Source organism: Oncorhynchus nerka, linkage group LG27, assembly GCF_034236695.1.
Source record: "Oncorhynchus nerka isolate Pitt River linkage group LG27, Oner_Uvic_2.0, whole genome shotgun sequence".
Taxonomy (NCBI): domain Eukaryota; kingdom Metazoa; phylum Chordata; class Actinopteri; order Salmoniformes; family Salmonidae; genus Oncorhynchus; species Oncorhynchus nerka.
The window spans coordinates 88,730,400-88,748,236 of record NC_088422.1 but is presented as its reverse complement, the minus strand read 5'-3'; the positions used below and the strand labels follow the sequence as shown (position 1 = coordinate 88,748,236).

At 44.4% G+C, this 17,837-nt stretch overlaps 1 protein-coding gene across 2 annotated transcripts in view; it reads right to left on the bottom strand.

Moving 5' to 3' along the window:
* Positions 1–404: 404 nt before the first annotated feature.
* The window catches only part of aldh1a3 (aldehyde dehydrogenase 1 family, member A3), a 40,576-nt gene continuing 23,143 nt past the window's right edge, over positions 405–17,837 (bottom strand). Inside the window, exons 7-13 of one of the 2 annotated variants that reach the window (XM_065012255.1) lie at positions 15,244–15,357; positions 14,549–14,651; positions 13,809–13,993; positions 10,951–11,115; positions 6,989–7,146; positions 2,132–2,206; positions 405–1,983 (exon numbers count right to left, since the gene is read on the bottom strand). In XM_065012255.1, the coding sequence (XP_064868327.1) occupies positions 1,914–1,983; positions 2,132–2,206; positions 6,989–7,146; positions 10,951–11,115; positions 13,809–13,993; positions 14,549–14,651; positions 15,244–15,357 (870 nt within the window). In that variant the 3' untranslated portion in view covers positions 405–1,913. Of the gene's footprint in view, positions 1,984–2,131; positions 2,207–6,911; positions 7,147–10,950; positions 11,116–13,808; positions 13,994–14,548; positions 14,652–15,243; positions 15,358–17,837 lie in introns of both variants that reach the window. The other variant, XR_010461608.1, reaches the window with a different exon arrangement.

Genomic DNA, 17,837 nt, shown 5'->3' with positions numbered 1-17,837 from the left:
GCCAATCGATACTAGTGTCATGCAAAACCTGTGTGTGTGTGTTTGTGAGAGTGAGTGAGTGAGTGAGGTCAAACTAGTTGAAAGCATTTCTGCTATTTGATAACTTTGTCTAGGAAAATGTACATGTTTCACTCTGTATTTGATGTTTTCTTGGTGATAATTCTGAACTGTCAATAAACGTGGTATATTTAGCCTTGGACTGTATTGTAATTTGACACAGCAGCACTCAATGACCTCTAAAAGGAAATTAGAATGGATAGACAAGACAGAATCCTTCATTTAAATAACAAATACTTGCCCTTTTTAACTAGCAGTTGCTGGTAAACATATTCCAAGAATCTGCTTTTGTCCAAGAGGTGTTACAATCTTATCTGTATGACATGAAAATCCAAACGAATCACAAACACAATCCATTTTCTTTTATTTAAAATGTCTATTTAAATATCCATATAAAAAGTGAGAGTCTAGCAAATGAAACAAACAGAATGACTTGTTTCCTTGTGGTTTGTTATACATTGTAACATCTCACATATGGTGCATATTGTGACAAGGAATGGTTTACCTCCCATTGGAGACATTATTGGAGTCCAAATGACTTGTATTTTCAACATAATGGCAGTTTTCAGTAGCATTGTTATACCATTAAAAACACCAATAGGACACAAGCGCCATGTTTTACCTTATTGAATTAGGCTCCGGTTTCCCAGACACAGATTAACCCGAGTGCTTGGATTAAACATACATCTCAAATGAGAATCTCCATTGAAATGTTGTTTTAGTTTGGGAAACCAGCCCCATATGTATTGCAAAGAAATACATTCCATCAAACCATTTGCAAAACTTCCTACATTTAGTTCAATAAAACCACAAAGCATACAAAAATCATCAGGGGTATCGTCACCCAAGACATAACAATATGTTAATAACAGTACTCAAGACTAGTGCTGAAAAATTCTGTTCACTTTCAGAAAATTCCCAGGTTCCTGAATCTGACCAGTATTTCTGTGAAACCTGGGAATTGTAGTAAAGTTAGCAGAATGTTGCCACACTGGTCAAGACCTTATAGATGAGCAACTCTGAAATATATTGTACCAGATCCAAATGCAACACAATGTAAAGTGTTTAAAAGTGTTAAAATGCCAGTTAAGGTTTGCTAGTACAGTACTAGACCTATATATTGTTATTGTAGTGGATTAAAAACATGTCTTTCTTCTGGGCATTAGAAAGTTAAAAATAGAGGTAAACATTACCATGTTTGGAACGGGAATTAAAATTCATTCCACCATTTGAAAAGGGAGAAAATGCTCCTCAAAATGAGAGAAGAACATTCATATCAGAAAACCCCAAATTAAGAAACAGATTTTTTTATTTGTTATTATTAGTGAAGCTCTGAAGTGCTGTGGTATTGTAAAGGCCTGGGGTGTATTCATTAGTGTAAAGTGTTGCGAACCGTAGCAATTTCTATTGGACAAATTCAGGTAGGTCCCTCCCATTTCGTCCCGTTTGCTTCCAATTGGTTCCTATGAATACACCCCTGGAGCAATAGAGCTGTGGGATGGTCTGAAACTCTAATAGGGTTTGTCTGCGTCCCAATTAACTTCCAGATTGGCCACCTCTCCTTGTTTCCTTTAATTTGCCAAGGAAAGAAAGCCACTTCAAGCCACTCCAGTGTCCCAACACCCTTCGATGGCGTCCTTTCCTTGACTTTGAGTGATAGGTGAAATAGGCGTTGAATAGGATTTGAGCACAGCACACGCACAAATCAAACTCTTTATGACCAAAGGTGATAAATGAAAGGAGACAAGAAGATGATGAAAAGGAATGGCTTCAGAGTGTTGGGACACAGCCTGAGTTGATGACAGAGTAGTGCTGGGCTGGGCTCTAGTAGTGGTTTGTGGTCTCTCCTGTGTCCCTCACAGTGCCTCAGTCAGTTTGATGGTCACAGCTTTCACCTCAGAGTACTCTGCCAATGCATACTCACCCCTGAGGAATCAAAATACAAAGGTTAATAAATACTAATTCATTTGTATTGTTCTAATCATTCACATTGTGTTAAAAATGTGCAAAATGTGTGGGTAAACAAACTAGTAAACCCTTTCATCACACATAGTGTTGAAGAGAAGTGACTTACAGCTCTCGTCCATTGCCTGACATTTTGTATCCTCCGAATGGTGCCTGGGCATGGAGGGCGTTATAGCAGTTTACCCTGAGAGAGAGAGACAGAAAGTGAGAGAAAGTGAGAGAGAGAGAGAGAGAGAGAGAGCATAACGAACCTAGATTTCTATCCCCGGATTCCTTCCGCAAACTCTGAACCTTTTCATCTGGATCTTCGCAACAAGCTAATCGCAATCACGGGTGACTACTCCTGGCTAGCGTTTCCATCCCGGAACAAGCACAAATTAGCCTGAAGATAGGCCGGCTAGGGCTCCTGGGCTACCACCGAAGCCCACTCCTGGGCTACAATATCCGGACCCCTTCTACTGCCGGTACGGGAGTAGAAGCCCAACCACTCAACCGCCAGCCCAACCACTCACTGGACCCATACGATCACTTGGCTATGCATGCCTCGCTCTAATATCAATATGCCTCATCCATTACTGTCCTGGTTAGTGATTACTGTCTTATTTCACTGTAGAGCATCTAGCCCTGCTCAATATGCCTTAACCAACCATGTTGTTCCACCTCCTACATATGCGATGACATCACCTGGTTTTTAACGTCTCTAGAGTCTGTATCTCTCTCATCATTACTCAATGCCTAGGTTTACCTCCAATGTACTCACATCCTACCTTACCTTTGTCTGTACACTATGCCTTGAATCTATGCTATCTTGCCCAGAAACCTGCTCCTTTTACTCTCTGTTCTGAACATGCTAAACGGCCAGTTCGTATAGCCTTCAGCCGTACCCTTATCCTACTTCTCCTCTGTTCCTCTGGTGATGGAGATGTTAATCCAGGTCCTGCAGTGCCTAGCTCCACTCCCACTCCCCAGGTGCTCTCATTTCTTGACTTCTGTAACCGTAAAAGCCTTGGTATCATGCATGTTACCATTAGAAGCCTACTCCCTAAGTTTGTTTTACTCACCGCTTTAGCACACTCTGCCAACCCGGATGTCTTGGCTTAGGAAAACTACCAAAAACCCTGAAATCTCCATTCCTAACTATAACATTTTCCGCCAAGATAGAACTGCCAAAGGGGGCGGTGTTGCAATCTACTGCAAAGATAGCCTGCAGAGTTCTGTCTTACTATCCAGGTCTGTACCCAAACAATTCGAGCTTCTACTTCTAAAAACTCACCTTTCCAGAAACAAGTCTCTCACCGTTGCCGCATGCTATAGACCACCCTCTGCCTCCAGCTGTGCCCTTGACACCATATGTGAATTGATTGCACCCCCCCATCTATCTTCTGAACTCGTGCTACTAGGTGACCTAAACTGGGACATGCTTAACACTCCGGCCATCCTACAATCTAAGCTTGTTGCCCTCAATCTTACACAAATTATCAATGAACCTACCAGGTACAACACCAAATGCGTAAACACCGGCACCCTAATAGATATCATCCTAACTAACTCGCCCTCCAAATACACCTCTGCTGTTTTCAATCAAGATCTCAGCGATCACTGCCTCATTGCCTGCATCCGTAATGGGTCTGCGATCAAACGACCACCCCTCATCACTGTCAAACGCTCCCTAAAACACTTCTGCGAGCAGGCCTTGCTAATCGACCTGGCCGGGGTATCCTGGAATGACATTGAACTCATCCCATCAGTAGAGGATGTCTGGCTATTCTTTAAAAAGTGCCTTCCTCACCATCTTAAATAAGCATGCTCCATTCAAAATATTTAGAACCAGAAATAGATAATAGTCCTTGGTTCACTCCAGACCTGTCTGCCCTTGACCAGCACAAAAACATCCTGTGGCGTTCTGCATTAGCATTGAATAGCCCCCGTGATGTGCAACTTTTCACGGAAGTTAGGAACAAATATACACAGGCAGTTAGGAAAGCTAAGGCTAGCTTTTTCAAACAGAAATTTGCATCCTGTAGTCCAAACTCAAAAAAGTTCTGGGACACTGTAAAGTCCATGGAGAATAAGAGCACCTCCTCCCAGCTGCCCACTGCTCTGAGGTTAGGAAACACTGTTACCACCGATAAATCCACTATAATTGAGAATTTCCATGCTTTCCACCTGGCTACCCCTACCCCGGCCAACTGCCCGGCACCCTCCACAGCAACCCGCCCAAGCCCCCACCATTTCTCCTTCACCCAAATCCATAGCTGATGTTCTGAAAGAGCTGTAAAATCTGGACCCCAACAAATCAGCCGGGCTAGACATCTGGACCCTCTCTTTCTAAAATGATCTGCCGAAATTGTTGCAACCCCTATTACTAGCCTGTTCAACCTCTCTTTCGTATCGTCTCAGATCCCCATAGATTGGAAAGCTGCTGCGGTCATCCCCCTCTTCAAAGGGGGAGACACTCTAGACCCAAACTGTTACAGATCTATATCTATCCTACCCTGCCTTTCTAAGGTCTTCGAAAGCCAAGTTAACAAACAGATTACCGACCATTTCGAATCCCACCGTACCTTCTCCGCTATGCTGGTCATGGGTGCACCTCAGCCACACCCAAGGTCCTAAACGATATCATAACCACCATCGATAAGAGACATTACTGTGCAGCCGTATTCATCGACCTGGCCAAGGCTTTCGACTCTGTCAATCACCACATTGGCATGGCAGACTCGACAGCCTTGGTTTCTCAAAGGATTGCCTCGCCTGGTTCACCAACTACTTCTCTAATAGAGTTCAGTGTGTCAAATCACAAGGCCACAGGGTTCAATTCTCGGGCCGACTCTTCTCAGTGTACATCAATGATGTCACTCTTGCTGCTGGTGATTCTCTGATCCACCTCTATCTAGACGACACCATTCTGTATACTTCTGGCCCCTCTTTGGGTACTGTGTTAACGAACCTCAAGACGAGCTTCAATGCCATACACCTCTCCTTCCATGGCCTCCAACTGCTCTTATATGCAAGTAAAACTAAATGCATGATATTCAATCAATCACTGCCCTTCCAGACTCACATTAAGTATCTCCAATCCAAAATTAAATCTAGAATCGGCTTCCTATATCGCAACAAAGCATCCTTCACTCATGCTGCCAAACATACCCTCGTAAAACTAACCATCCTACCGATCCTCGACTTCGGCGATGTCATCTATAAAATAGCCTCCAACACTCTACTCAACAAATTGGATGCAGTCTATCACAGTGCCATCCGTTTTGTCACCAAAGCCCCATATACTACCCACCACTGCGACCTGTACGCTCTCGTTGGTTGTCCCTCGCTTCATACTCGTCGCCAAACCCACTGGCTACAGGTTATCTACAAGTCTCTGCTAGGTAAAGCCCCGCCTTATCTCAGCTCACTGGTCACCATAGCAGCACCTACTCGTAGCACGCGCTCCAGCAGGTATATCTCACTGGTCACCCCCAAAGTCAATTCCTCCTGTGGTCACCTTTCCTTCCAGTTCTCTGCTGCCAATGACTGGAACGAACTGCAAAAATCACTGAAGCTGGAGACTCATATCTCCCTCACGAGCTTTAAGCACCAGCTGTCAGAGCAGCTTACAGATCACTGCACCTGTACATAGCCCACCTGTAAACAGCCCATCTATCTACCTCATCCCCATACTGTATTTATTTATTTATTTATCTTGCTCCTTTGCACCCCAGTATCTCTCCTTGCGCATTAATCTTCTGCACATCTACCATACCAGTGTTTAATTGCTATATTGTAATTACTTCTCCACATGGCCTATTTATTGAGTACCTCATTTGCACTCACTGTATATAGACTTTGTTCTTTTTTTCTACTGTATTATTGACTGTATGTTTTGTTTATTCCATGTGTAACTCTGTTGTTGTATGTGTCAAATTGCTATGCTTTATCTTGGCCAGGTCGCAGTTGCAAATGAGAACTTGTTCTCAACTAGCCTACCTGGTTAAATAAAAATATCTCTTCCTTTTTTCTCTCCCACTCCTTGTCCTTCTCTCACTGCCACACAGAGGAGCTTCGTCTGGGATACCTACCTATCTACCCGGCTCTATCTTGTGGCCACAAGGTGCAGCTAGAGCTGTGTTCTCACATGAAGAGGTATAAGTAGGGGATACGGAGTCAGAGTGAATAGGGAGTACATTGGTAAAATGCTAATAGAAGTTGTACTGTAGAAAGTAGTAGTTAGCAGCACATGGAGTAAATTAATAATAAAGTAGTAATGGTAAGGAGTAGTGGTTGGCTTTGGGCCAATGGTAACAGTAGTAATAGTAGTAGAAGTGGTAGCAGTAATATTATTATTATTATTAGTAGTAGTGGTAGTAACGAGCCTTATGTCAACTAGTCTGTCTGCAGGAGAGAGGACTAACCATAGAGAATTATAGAGGCCTCTAGTGGCCTAGAGGCCACATTAGCATGGGAAGCGCCATTGAGGGCTTCCACCATTTTAATGTAGTCAATTGGTTGGCACTTCCAACTTCATTCGCTGATCCCTCCTGGTGACCCTGTTGGAGTCATGTCCAACCGGGTCATCAGGGGGGTTCAGCCAATCGGAAAGAACCAAATTGACTACTTTAAAATGAAGATAGCCTCAATGGCGCTGACCATTCTGTAACAGATACAAAGACGAGTGCTCTATCTATCTCTATGGGACTAACCTACAGTATTTATAGGAACTTGTCAGACATTACTAATCAATCACTAGCATCCAGTTCTCATCCTTAACCTATTTTGGATATTAGGACTAGTATTGAATTGTTAGGATGGGAATAGTAGCAGCTCATAGTTGTTGCTGTAGTCATATGTAGTGATACTAGCAAGGTACCATTGTTCAGGAGTTAACAGTAACCTACCAGACGGTGCCAGTCTCCAGGGCGGCAGACACAGAGAGAGCCCGGTCCAGATTGTTCAGGAGTTAACAGTAACCTACCAGACGGTGCCAGTCTCCAGGGCGGCAGACACAGAGAGAGCCCGGTCCAGATTGCGTGTGAACACGGCAGAAGCCAAGCCGTACTCCGTACTGTTGGCTCTCTCTATGGCCTCCTGCTGGCTCTTGAATCGGAATATACACTGGACCGGGCCGAAGATCTGGATGGGGTCATGGAGAAGATTATATGCCCTGTTCAAATGCATCCTTCCTACTGCCCTCCTTTGAAGAAATCCCTGATGTGACCTGGCTGGTAATTGGTAATTGCTTACACCTATCAGTTTGTTGGATCAGTGATTACCTCAAGGAGGAGAGACAGGTAGGTTTGGTATGTATTCAAACAGGCCATGGTCAGCAGGAGAAGGATAAAGCAAAGCCTCACAGGCCACAGATGTCAGTTCAACGCCCAATTTAGATTGACTTGGATTTGATGAATAATGTGAAGAAAATGTTATCTTAAAAAATGCAATGACTTCACTGCTGAACCATGTCAATGTTGTGTTGTGTCCAAATAAATGTCTATAGGATCAATCAGCACCAATCAGAATAGCCTTGGGTCATATTAATAATAAAAAACACAAGCGTTTGTTATTTGACAGGTTCAGGTTCCTCCCTGTGTCAGTCCATTTTCTTCCGTTTGGTGTCTAGTGAATACAACCATAGAGATATGTATAGGATGTAACAATGCATCTGCCACAGTTGGTCTGTGGGGGCATATGGGGGCATGTGGGGGCATGGGTAGTGCCATTGAGGCCATCTCCATTTTTAAGTAGTACATTTTCTTCTTCTACTAATTTGATGAGTTGGTAAACAAACTAAAAGGCTACATACTTCAAATCCAATCAAATCAAACTATATTTGTCACATGCGCCGAATACAACAAGTGTAGATCTTACCGTGAAATGCTTACTTACAATCCCTCAACCAACAGTGCAGTTCAAGAATAGTTAAGACAATATTTACCAAATAGACTAAAGTAAAAAATAAGAATAAAAGTAACACAATAAGAATAACAATAACGAGGCTACAAATATCACAATTGGTTGGGAGAATATAAAACGTCAGCCATGTTCTTCGGCGCCATCTTTTCACCTGCAGTGTGTTGATTCTTTTCACCTGCAGTGTGTTGATTCTTTTCACCTGCAGTGTGTTGATTCTTTTCACCTGCAGTGTGTTGTTTCTTTTCACCTGCAGTGTGTTGTTTCTTTTCACCTGCAGTGTGTTGTTTGTTTTTCACCTGCAGTGTGTTGTTTCTTTTCACCTGCAGTGTGTTGTTTCTTTTCACCTGCAGTGTGTTGTTTCTTTTCACCTGCAGTGTGTTGTTTCTTTTCACCTGATTCTTTTCAGGTGTGTTGTTTCTTTTCACCTGCAGTGTGTTGTTTCTTTTCACCTGCAGTGTGTTGTTTCTTTTCACCTGCAGTGTGTTGTTTCTTTTCACCTGCAGTGTGTTGATTCTTTTCACCTGCAGTGTGTTGATTCTTTTCACCTGCAGTGTGTTGATTCTTTTCACCTGCAGTGTGTTGTTTTTCACCTGCAGTGTGTTGTTTCTTTTCACCTGCAGTGTGTTGTTTCTTTTCACCTGCAGGGTGTTGTTTCTTTTCACCTGCAGCGTGTTGTTTCTTTTCACCTGCAGTGTGTTGTTTCTTTTCACCTGCAGTGTGTTGTTTCTTTTCACCTGCAGTGTGTTGATTCTTTTCACCTGCAGTGTGTTGTTTCTTTTCACCTGCAGTGTGTTGTTTCTTTTCACCTGCAGTGTGTTGTTTCTTTTCACCTGCAGTGTGTTGTTTCTTTTCACCTGCAGTGTGTTGTTTCTTTTCACCTGCAGTGTGTTGTTTCTTTTCACCTGCAGTGTGTTGATTCTTTTCACCTGCAGTGTGTTGATTCTTTTCACCTGCAGTGTGTTGTTTCTTTTCACCTGCAGTGTGTTGTTTCTTTTCACCTGCAGGGTGTTGTTTCTTTTCACCTGCAGTGTGTTGATTCTTTTCACCTGCAGTGTGTTGATTCTTTTCACCTGCAGTGTGTTGATTCTTTTCACCTGCAGTGTGTTGATTCTTTTCACCTGCAGTGTGTTGATTCTTTTCACCTGCAGTGTGTTGATTCTTTTCACCTGCAGCGTGTTGTTTCTTTTCACCTGCAGCGTGTTGTTTTTCACCTGCAGTGTGTTGTTTCTTTTCACCTGCAGTGTGTTGTTTCTTTTCACCTGCAGTGTGTTGTTTTTCACCTGCAGTGTGTTGATTCTTTTCACCTGCAGCGTGTTGTTTTTCACCTGCAGCGTGTTGTTTCTTTTCACCTGCAGCGTGTTGTTTTTCACCTGCAGTGTGTTGTTTCTTTTCACCTGCAGCGTGTTGTTTCTTTTCACCTGCAGCGTGTTGTTTTTCACCTGCAGTGTGTTGTTTCTTTTCACCTGCAGTGTGTTGTTTCTTTTCACCTGCAGTGTGTTGTTTTTCACCTGCAGTGTGTTGTTTCTTTTCACCTGCAGTGTGTTGTTTCTTTTCACCTGCAGTGTGTTGTTTCTTTTCACCTGCAGTGTGTTGATTCTTTTCACCTGCAGTGTGTTGATTCTTTTCACCTGCCGTGTGTGTGTTTGAACAGATGTAAAGCCAAGGTTGGCAATTTACTGCCACCTATAGTAATGGAATGTTTGTTCACGATTATAATTAATTTACTGATCCCTCCTGATGACCTGGATGGAATTATGTGATCCTTCCTTAACCCATAGGAAGTCCCACCCAATTGACTACTTAAAAATGGTGAAAGTCCTCAATAGCGCTGCCCATGCTAAAACGGCTTTTGGCTATTAGAGTCCTCTATGTATTTCTATGATATGATCCTGCTTTAACATGACCATAGACTTGGATAGACAGCTCTAATATCACAAAGCCAGTATTAGCATGGGCAGATCCATTGAGCACTTTTACCATTTTAAAGTAGTCAATTGGGTGGACCTTTCTATGGGTTAAGGAAGGATCGCAGAATTCTATCCAGGTCAGCACGAGGGATCAGCCAATGAATGGCCGGCAGCATTAAATGACCAACCTTGGCTTCATGCCTGTTTAGAAAACACACTCTAGGTGGCAGTATACACACTTTCAGTTTGTTTACCGACTCATAGAAGAAAAACAAGAATACATTGACTACTTTCAATTGGAGAAAGATCTACATGGCGCTGGCCATGCTGTCACAGAAGCCATTATGCCACAGATGTAAAGAAGCGCCCTCCATCCATCTCCATGACTATGACCTTGTTTGAACCATAGATATACAGTTGTCTGAACCTGCACTTCAACCACATCACCAGAAGATGGCAGTGGTATACAACAAAACTGCCTGGACCAGTGGTGGCGTTCTCATTTTTATGAATGAAATCACTGTAAAGCCAACATCAGAAACCCCTAGCTCTGGGTAGAAGTTTCCCGTAGACACAGATCACAGATCTAGGATCAGCTTTCCTTCCTCCAATCACAGAACAAAGACACAGTACGATGCAGAAAAAGTTCAGTTGACTATTTACAGGTATTATATACAGAGAACAGAAAGATCTGCCTGTGGTATATTTAAGCAATAAGGTCAGAGGGAGTGTTGTATATATACCACGGCTAAGGGCTGTTCTTACACACGAAGCAAGGCGGAGTGCCTCGATACAGCCCTTAGCTGTGGTATATTGGCCATATATCACAAACACCCTTATTGCTACTATAAAAAACAACAACAATGTAATCAGAGCAGTAAAAATAAATATTTGGTCATACCAGTGGTATACGGTCTGATATACAGTACCACGGCTGTCAGTCAATCAACATTCAGGACTCGAACCAGTTTATAATTAATATCAGGACAGGTTTCGACTGTTAGAGTCTTCTTCAGGCAGCGTTGGGTGGACGGATGCATCATCCCCCAATCCTAACCTTAACCATCTGACAAGAAAATCACAAAATTGACCATAGATCAGAATTTGGATCTCTCACCTCTTCCTTGGCGATGCGCATGTGGTCCTTGACATGGGAGAATACGGTGGGCTGGATGTAGAGGCCTGTGTCCTCCATGGCCACGCCCCCACACTCCAGTTTGGCTCCCTCCTTCTTCCCGCTGTCAATCAACTCCAGTATCTTATCAAACTGCTTCTGGTCAATCTGGAGGAACAGGGGAAGATAGGAGATGAGAAGAGATGGGGGAGAGAGGGAGGGAGGGAGAGAGGGAGGGGGAGGGAGGGAGGGAGGGGGAGAGGGAGGGAGGGAGGGAGGGAGAGAGGGGGGAGGGAGGGAGGGAGGGAGGGAGGGAGGGAGGGAGGGGGGGAGAGTTGGAGGCAGGCAGGGTGATGTCATTACACAAAATGTAAAGTAATGGCTATAAAGGGAGTATTCATTTACACACATCCAAAGTTGGCACAGGAGCAAAAGAAAGAACAGCTAGAAAAAGAATGGGATATTTTCTGCTCCCACCACAAGTGATCTTTAGTGAACCCATACTGATAGCCTACGTTGATAACCACCGTGGTAATGGAAACTACGTTTCTGTCAGACAAGACCTGAAGGATACGTTCTGTAACTGTCCCACATCTTCTTTAAAAGTAAAGGACTGAATCCTAAATTGTGGCTTGGAAGGTTAACTTAAGATAATATATGATTGACTACACTGCATGACTTACATGAATATCTGAGCTGAGCACACAGCTCTCAAGTTACAGATATAGGATCTTCATTTGATCACTTTTTTGTTACTGAGAATTTTCCTGCACCACAGGAAATGCAAACTTTTGGAGTTTTAAGGGCTTCTAAAGTTTGTAATTTCCACTTAAAAATGTCAGACTTGATTTGCCCTTATGAAAAATGTATCAACCCCCTACAAAAATGTCCATTAACCAAATGTCTGTTGCCCCATATTTGAGCATTTTGCTGTAAGTTGACATATTTGAGATGCTTTTCTACTGGCGGTATCACAGGCACAATGACTAAGGGGTTGTGGAGTTTGGACGGCTTGCTCTGTGTCAGTGGAGACTTTCTGACAAACTGTGTCTGCTCTGCTATCCAAACACCTGTCTGAGAGGCGCCAGAAGAAAATAAAGAGAAGAGAAGAGAGGGGGGAGAGGAGGAGAGAAAAGAGACGAGAGGGGGAGAGGAGGAGAGAAGAGAGACGAGAGGGGGAGAGGGGGAGAGAAAAGAGACGAGATGGGGAGAGGAGGAGAGAAAAGAGACGAGAGGGGGAGAGGAGGAGAGAAGAGAGACAAGAGGGGGAGAGGAGGAGAGAAAAGAGACGAGAGGGGGGAGAGGAGGAGAGAAAAGAGACGAGAGGGGGAGAGGAGAGAAGAGAGACGAGAGGGGGAGAGGAGGAGAGAAGAGAGACGAGAGGGGGAGAGGAGGAGAGAAGATAGACGAGAGAGGGGAGAGGAGTAGAGAAAAGAGACGAGAGGGGGAGAGGAGGAGAGAAGAGAGACGAGAGGGGGAGAGGAGGAGAGAAGATAGACGAGAGGGGGAGAGGAGGAGAGAAAAGAGACGAGAAGGGGAGAGGAGGAGAGAAAAGAGACGAGAGGGGGAGAGGAGGAGAGACGAGAGGGGGAGAGGAGGAGAGAAGAGAGACGAGAGGGGGAGAGGAGGAGAGAAGAGAGACGAGAGGGGGGGAGAGGAGGAGAGAAGAGAGACGAGGGGGAGAGGAGGAGAGAAAAGAGACGAGAGGGGGAGAGGGGGAGAGAAGAGAGACGAGAGGGGGAGAGGGGGAGAGAAGAGAGACGAGAGGGGGAGAGGAGGAGAGAAGAGAGACGAGAGGGGGAGAGGAGGAGAGAAGAGAGACGAGAGGGGGAGAGGAGGAGAGAAGATAGACGAGAGGGGGAGAGGAGGAGAGAAAAGAGACGAGAGGGGGAGAGGAGGAGAGAGAAAAGAGGAGAGGGGGAGAGGAGGAGAGAAGAGAGACGAGAGGGGGAGAGGGGAGAGAAGAGAAACGAGAGGGGGAGAGGAGGAGAGACGAGAGGGGGAGAGGAGGAGAGAAGAGAGACGAGAGGGGGAGAGGAGGAGAGAAAAGAGACGAGGGGGAGAGGAGGAGAGAAGAGAGACGAGAGGGGGAGAGGAGGAGAGAAAAGAGACGAGGGGGAGAGGAGGAGAGAAAAGAGACGAGGAGGAGAGAAAAGAGACAAGAGTGGGAGAGGAGGAGAGAAAAGAGACGAGAGGGGGAGAGAAGGAGAGAAAAGAGAAGAGAGGGGAGAGGAGGAGAGAAAAGATAAGAGAGGGGGAGAGGAGGTGAGAAGAGAGAAGAGATGGGGAGAGAAAAGAGAAGAGAGGGGGAGAGAAAATATAAGAGAGGGGGAGAGGAGGAGAGAAAAGATAAGAGAGGGGGAGAGGAGGAGAGAAAAGATAAGAGAGGGGGAGAGGACGAGAGAAAAGAGAAGAGAGGGGGAGAGGAGGAGAGAAGAGAGTAGAGAGGGGGAGAGGAGGAGAGAAAAGATAAGAGAGGGGGAGAGGGGGAGAGGAGGAGAGAAGAGAGGGGGAGAGGAGGAGAGACGAGAGAAGAGAGAAGAGAGAAAAGAGAAGAGAGGGGGAGAGGAGGAGAGAAAAGATAAGAGAGGGGGGAAAAGATAAGGAGGGGGAGAGAAGGAAGAGAAGAGAGGGGGAGAGGGGGGAGAGGGGGGAGGAGAGAAGAGAGTACAGAGGGGGAGAGGAGGAGAGAAGAGAGAAGAGAGGGGGAGAGGAGGGGAGAAAAGAGAAGAGGGGGAGAGGAGGAGAGAAGAGAGAAGAGAGAAGAGAGGGGGAGAGGAGGAGAGAAAATAGAAGAGAGGGGGGAGAGGAGGAGAGAGGGGGAGAGGAGAGAAGAGAGGGGGAGAGGAGAGAAGAGACACCTGTGGTCCGTGTGATGTACGTGGGTCCAGGGGGTCTCCTATGACGATACTCTTGGCACTCTCGACGCTGCGGCGTACAAACTCCTCATAGACCTGTTCCTCCACGAAGACACGCGACGCGGCCGTGCAGCACTGGCCCTGGTTGAAGAAGGCTCCCTTTTGGGTCTCCTCCACTGCCAACTGCACTGTTAGTGAACATAGGATAGATGTTGACGAAGGCTGTCGCCAAATGCCTAAGAGTCCCTCAGAGTAATAACATAACAATTGGCCACATCTTCCCTGAGGGCAAGATTTGGCATGATAATGACATCATTTTCTGGTTGTAAACTTGGTTTCTGGTCGTAGAGACGTCAGATAACAAGATTAGAGCCAGGTAAACATGTATTTTTCTGGTCACAAACATATTTAAAAGAAACCCTGTCCCTTTACAACCTGTATACAACCTGACCACGACGTTTTCAGAGACGTTGTAAAGACGTCATTGTAACCAGTTTTGCGCGCTGGGTTATCATATTATATTGTTGATATGTTGGATAGGCTAGGAGCCACGATGACACAATGTCCATCATGATAACCATCACACAGTTCGCAATCAGTCTCCATCTCTATTGCTTACAAGCACACTGTTGATCACACACACTGTGTCAAAGGCCTTTCCTCTGCGCTGAGCAGAGCTGCTGTCTTTGTTCTCTCTCTCTGCCCTGTTGGTTTAATAGAGAGACAGAAACCACATCACTTACAGTCCGAGTCAGCAAAGACAATGCAGGGGTTCTTCCCACCCAGCTCCAGGGTCACTCTTTTCAGATTACTCTTTGCTGCGGCCTCTTTGATCAACTGGCCTACCTGGGGAGACAAACAGGGCGAGGACGGATCACAGGGGGAAGTTATATAACAATGTGTCATATGGCACATTCAGTTCAAACAAATACTCTTTTTAAATGTACATTGGGATTTGATAGGGCACGAGGGACTGGTATCGGTGAGAGAGGTTGTTAATGAATACATGTACTGCATGCCGAAATGAGAGAGATACCAACATTTTTAAACAAGTGCCAAATAAATGTGACATTTATTATAAAACCCTCAGTATATTTCTGAACATTTTGGTGTGTTTCTTTTACAATCCTGTACCCCACTTGGCTTTGAAAAATAATGTATTTTCAGCCTTGGGTTCAAATAGTATTTGTTTCCTTTGGATACTTTAGCTGCACGTGATTGAGCTTGTCTGGCACAATGGAACACACAAACTAGTCCCAAAAGTGCAAACCCCACCCATCTGACACTCCAGGCAGACTATTTGAAAGAAAAATACTACTTGAACCCAGGTATGTTCATTTTGGAACAGTTACAAAAAAACATTTACAAAAAAACACAATCCTCCAACCAGTTGCCCCGTAGCTTCCAGCATTATGCATACTTCCAAACATGCACGTACCTTTGTAGAACCCGTGAACGCCACTTTGTCGATGCCCATGTGGCTAGCAATGGCTGCACCTGCTGTGGGGCCGAACCCTGGCACGATGTTCACCACTCCGGGGGGGAAACCGGCCTATCATGGCAACCCAACGACCAATGTTAGTGATCAGAGCCATGTGCAAGGGAATAAGGTACGCTACTCGCTACTTCTTAACCCAGTCAACATGGACGAGTTAAAGATACATTACACTTTTAAATCAAAGGTATCAGGATCTACACACCCATGTTGTGGGACATGGTTTCACCTTAACATTAGACTACTCTTAAGGTCTGGAAATATAGGACACACTTTCATTGGAGAGTGAAATGTCCCTTTAAGGAGCACAGTGTGTGAGTATGAGAGAGTTACTCTGGTGCTTTTTATTTTATGTATATATAATAAATACGTTTTTTTTTTCTATTCAATTTCCAGTGTCGTCTTTGATTGGCTGAACAACTCTCATATACCCAATGATTAGAAGCAGAACTCTTTCCCTTTAAAAATCATTACCGTCGACATGATAAAAGCGAACTGGTCTAATCACATAAGACCAGGGCTTTCCTCTGGGTATAAAACAGCCCGGGATCATTTGGACTAATGGCCGGTAAGAGAAGCCAAATAGGTTTGAAACCAAATGTCTCATGACCTGCGAGGCACTACTACAGTCTCATTTCATACTGTACACACACACACACACACACACACACACTGTATTGGTGGGGTAATCCCCTGCCTTTGATGTAGGATCTACGCTGAAGACATTGATATTTGCTCTCCTGAGCCCCAACATGAGGAGCAGAGTAAAGGGAAAGATCAAGATGTTTGTAATAGAGGAGCGAAAAGGAGGGGGAGGAGAGGAGAGGAGAGGAGAGGAGAGGAGAGGAGAGGAGAGGAGAGGAGAGGAAAAGGACAGTACAGGGCAGAACAGGAAAGGAGAGATGAGAGGTTAGGGGAGAGAAGGGAGGGAGGGAAAGGACAGGACAGAAGGGGAGAGGAGAGGAAAGGAAAGGAGATGAGAAGGGAGAGGATAGGAGAGATAGAAGGTAGGAAAGGAGAGGAGAGCAGAAGGGTCTATAGTTTGACCTCAGGTGAGTCTCCTGGGCAACAGACATAATAGTCAATGTGTCCTGAGGAGGACCAATAGATTTTTTATTTATTTAACTAAGCAAGTCAGTTAAGAACAAATTCTTATTTTCAATGACAGCCAGGGGGTTAACTGCCTGTTCAGGGGCAGAATGACAGATTTGTACCTTGTCAGCTCAGGGGTTACTAGTCCAACTCTCTAACCACTAGGCTAACCTGCCGCCTGTTGTTTTTCTGTCCAGTTATAAAGGATAGTTGCATATAATATCTCTCTTCGTTGTATGCAGGATTCTCCAAATCCGATCATGGAGAGCTACAGAGAGTGCAGGCTTTACTTCCAATCTAACACTGACAGACCTGACTGTTCCAAATAATCAACCAATCTAACACTGACAGACCTGACTGTTCCAAATAATCTAACAACACAAGTGTTCCAAATAATAACACTGACACACCTGACTGTTCAAATAATCAAATAATCAACTGTTCCAAATAATCAACCAATCTAACACTGACACACCTGACTGTTCCAAATAATCAACCAATCTAACACTGACACACCTGACTGTTCCAAATAATCAACCAATCTAACACTGACACACCTGACTGTTCCAAATAATCAACCAATCTAACACTGACACACCTGACTGTTCCAAATAATCAACCAATCTAACACTGACACACCTGACTGTTCAAATAATCAACCAATCTAAATCAACTGTTCCAAATAATCAACCAATCTAACACTGACACACCTGACTGTTCCAAATAATCAACCAATCTAACACTGACACACCTGACTGTTCCAAATAATCAACCAATCTAACACTGACACACCTGACTGTTCCAAATAATCAACCAATCTAACACTGACACACCTGACTGTTCCAAATAATCAACCAATCTAACACTGACACACCTGACTGTTCCAAATAATCAACCAATCTAACACTGACACACCTGACTGTTCCAAATAATCAACCAATCTAACACTGACAGACCTGACTGTTCCAAATAATCAACCAATCTAACACTGACACACCTGACTGTTCCAAATAATCAACCAATCTAACACTGACACACCTGACTGTTCCAAATAATCAACCAATCTTCCAAATAATCAACCAATCTAACACTGACACACCTGACTGTTCCAAATAATCAACCAATCTAACACTGACACACCTGACTGTTCCAAATAATCAACCAATCTAACACTGACACACCTGACTGTTCCAAATAATCAACCAATCTAACACTGACACACCTGACTGTTCCAAATAATCAACCAATCTAACACTGACACACCTGACTGTTCCAAATAATCAACCAACTAACACTGACACACCTGACTGTTCCAAATAATCAACCAATCTAACACTGACACACCTGACTGTTCCAAATAATCAACCAATCTAACACTGACACACCTGACTGTTCCAAATAATCAACCAATCTAACACTGACACACCTGACTGTTCCAAATAATC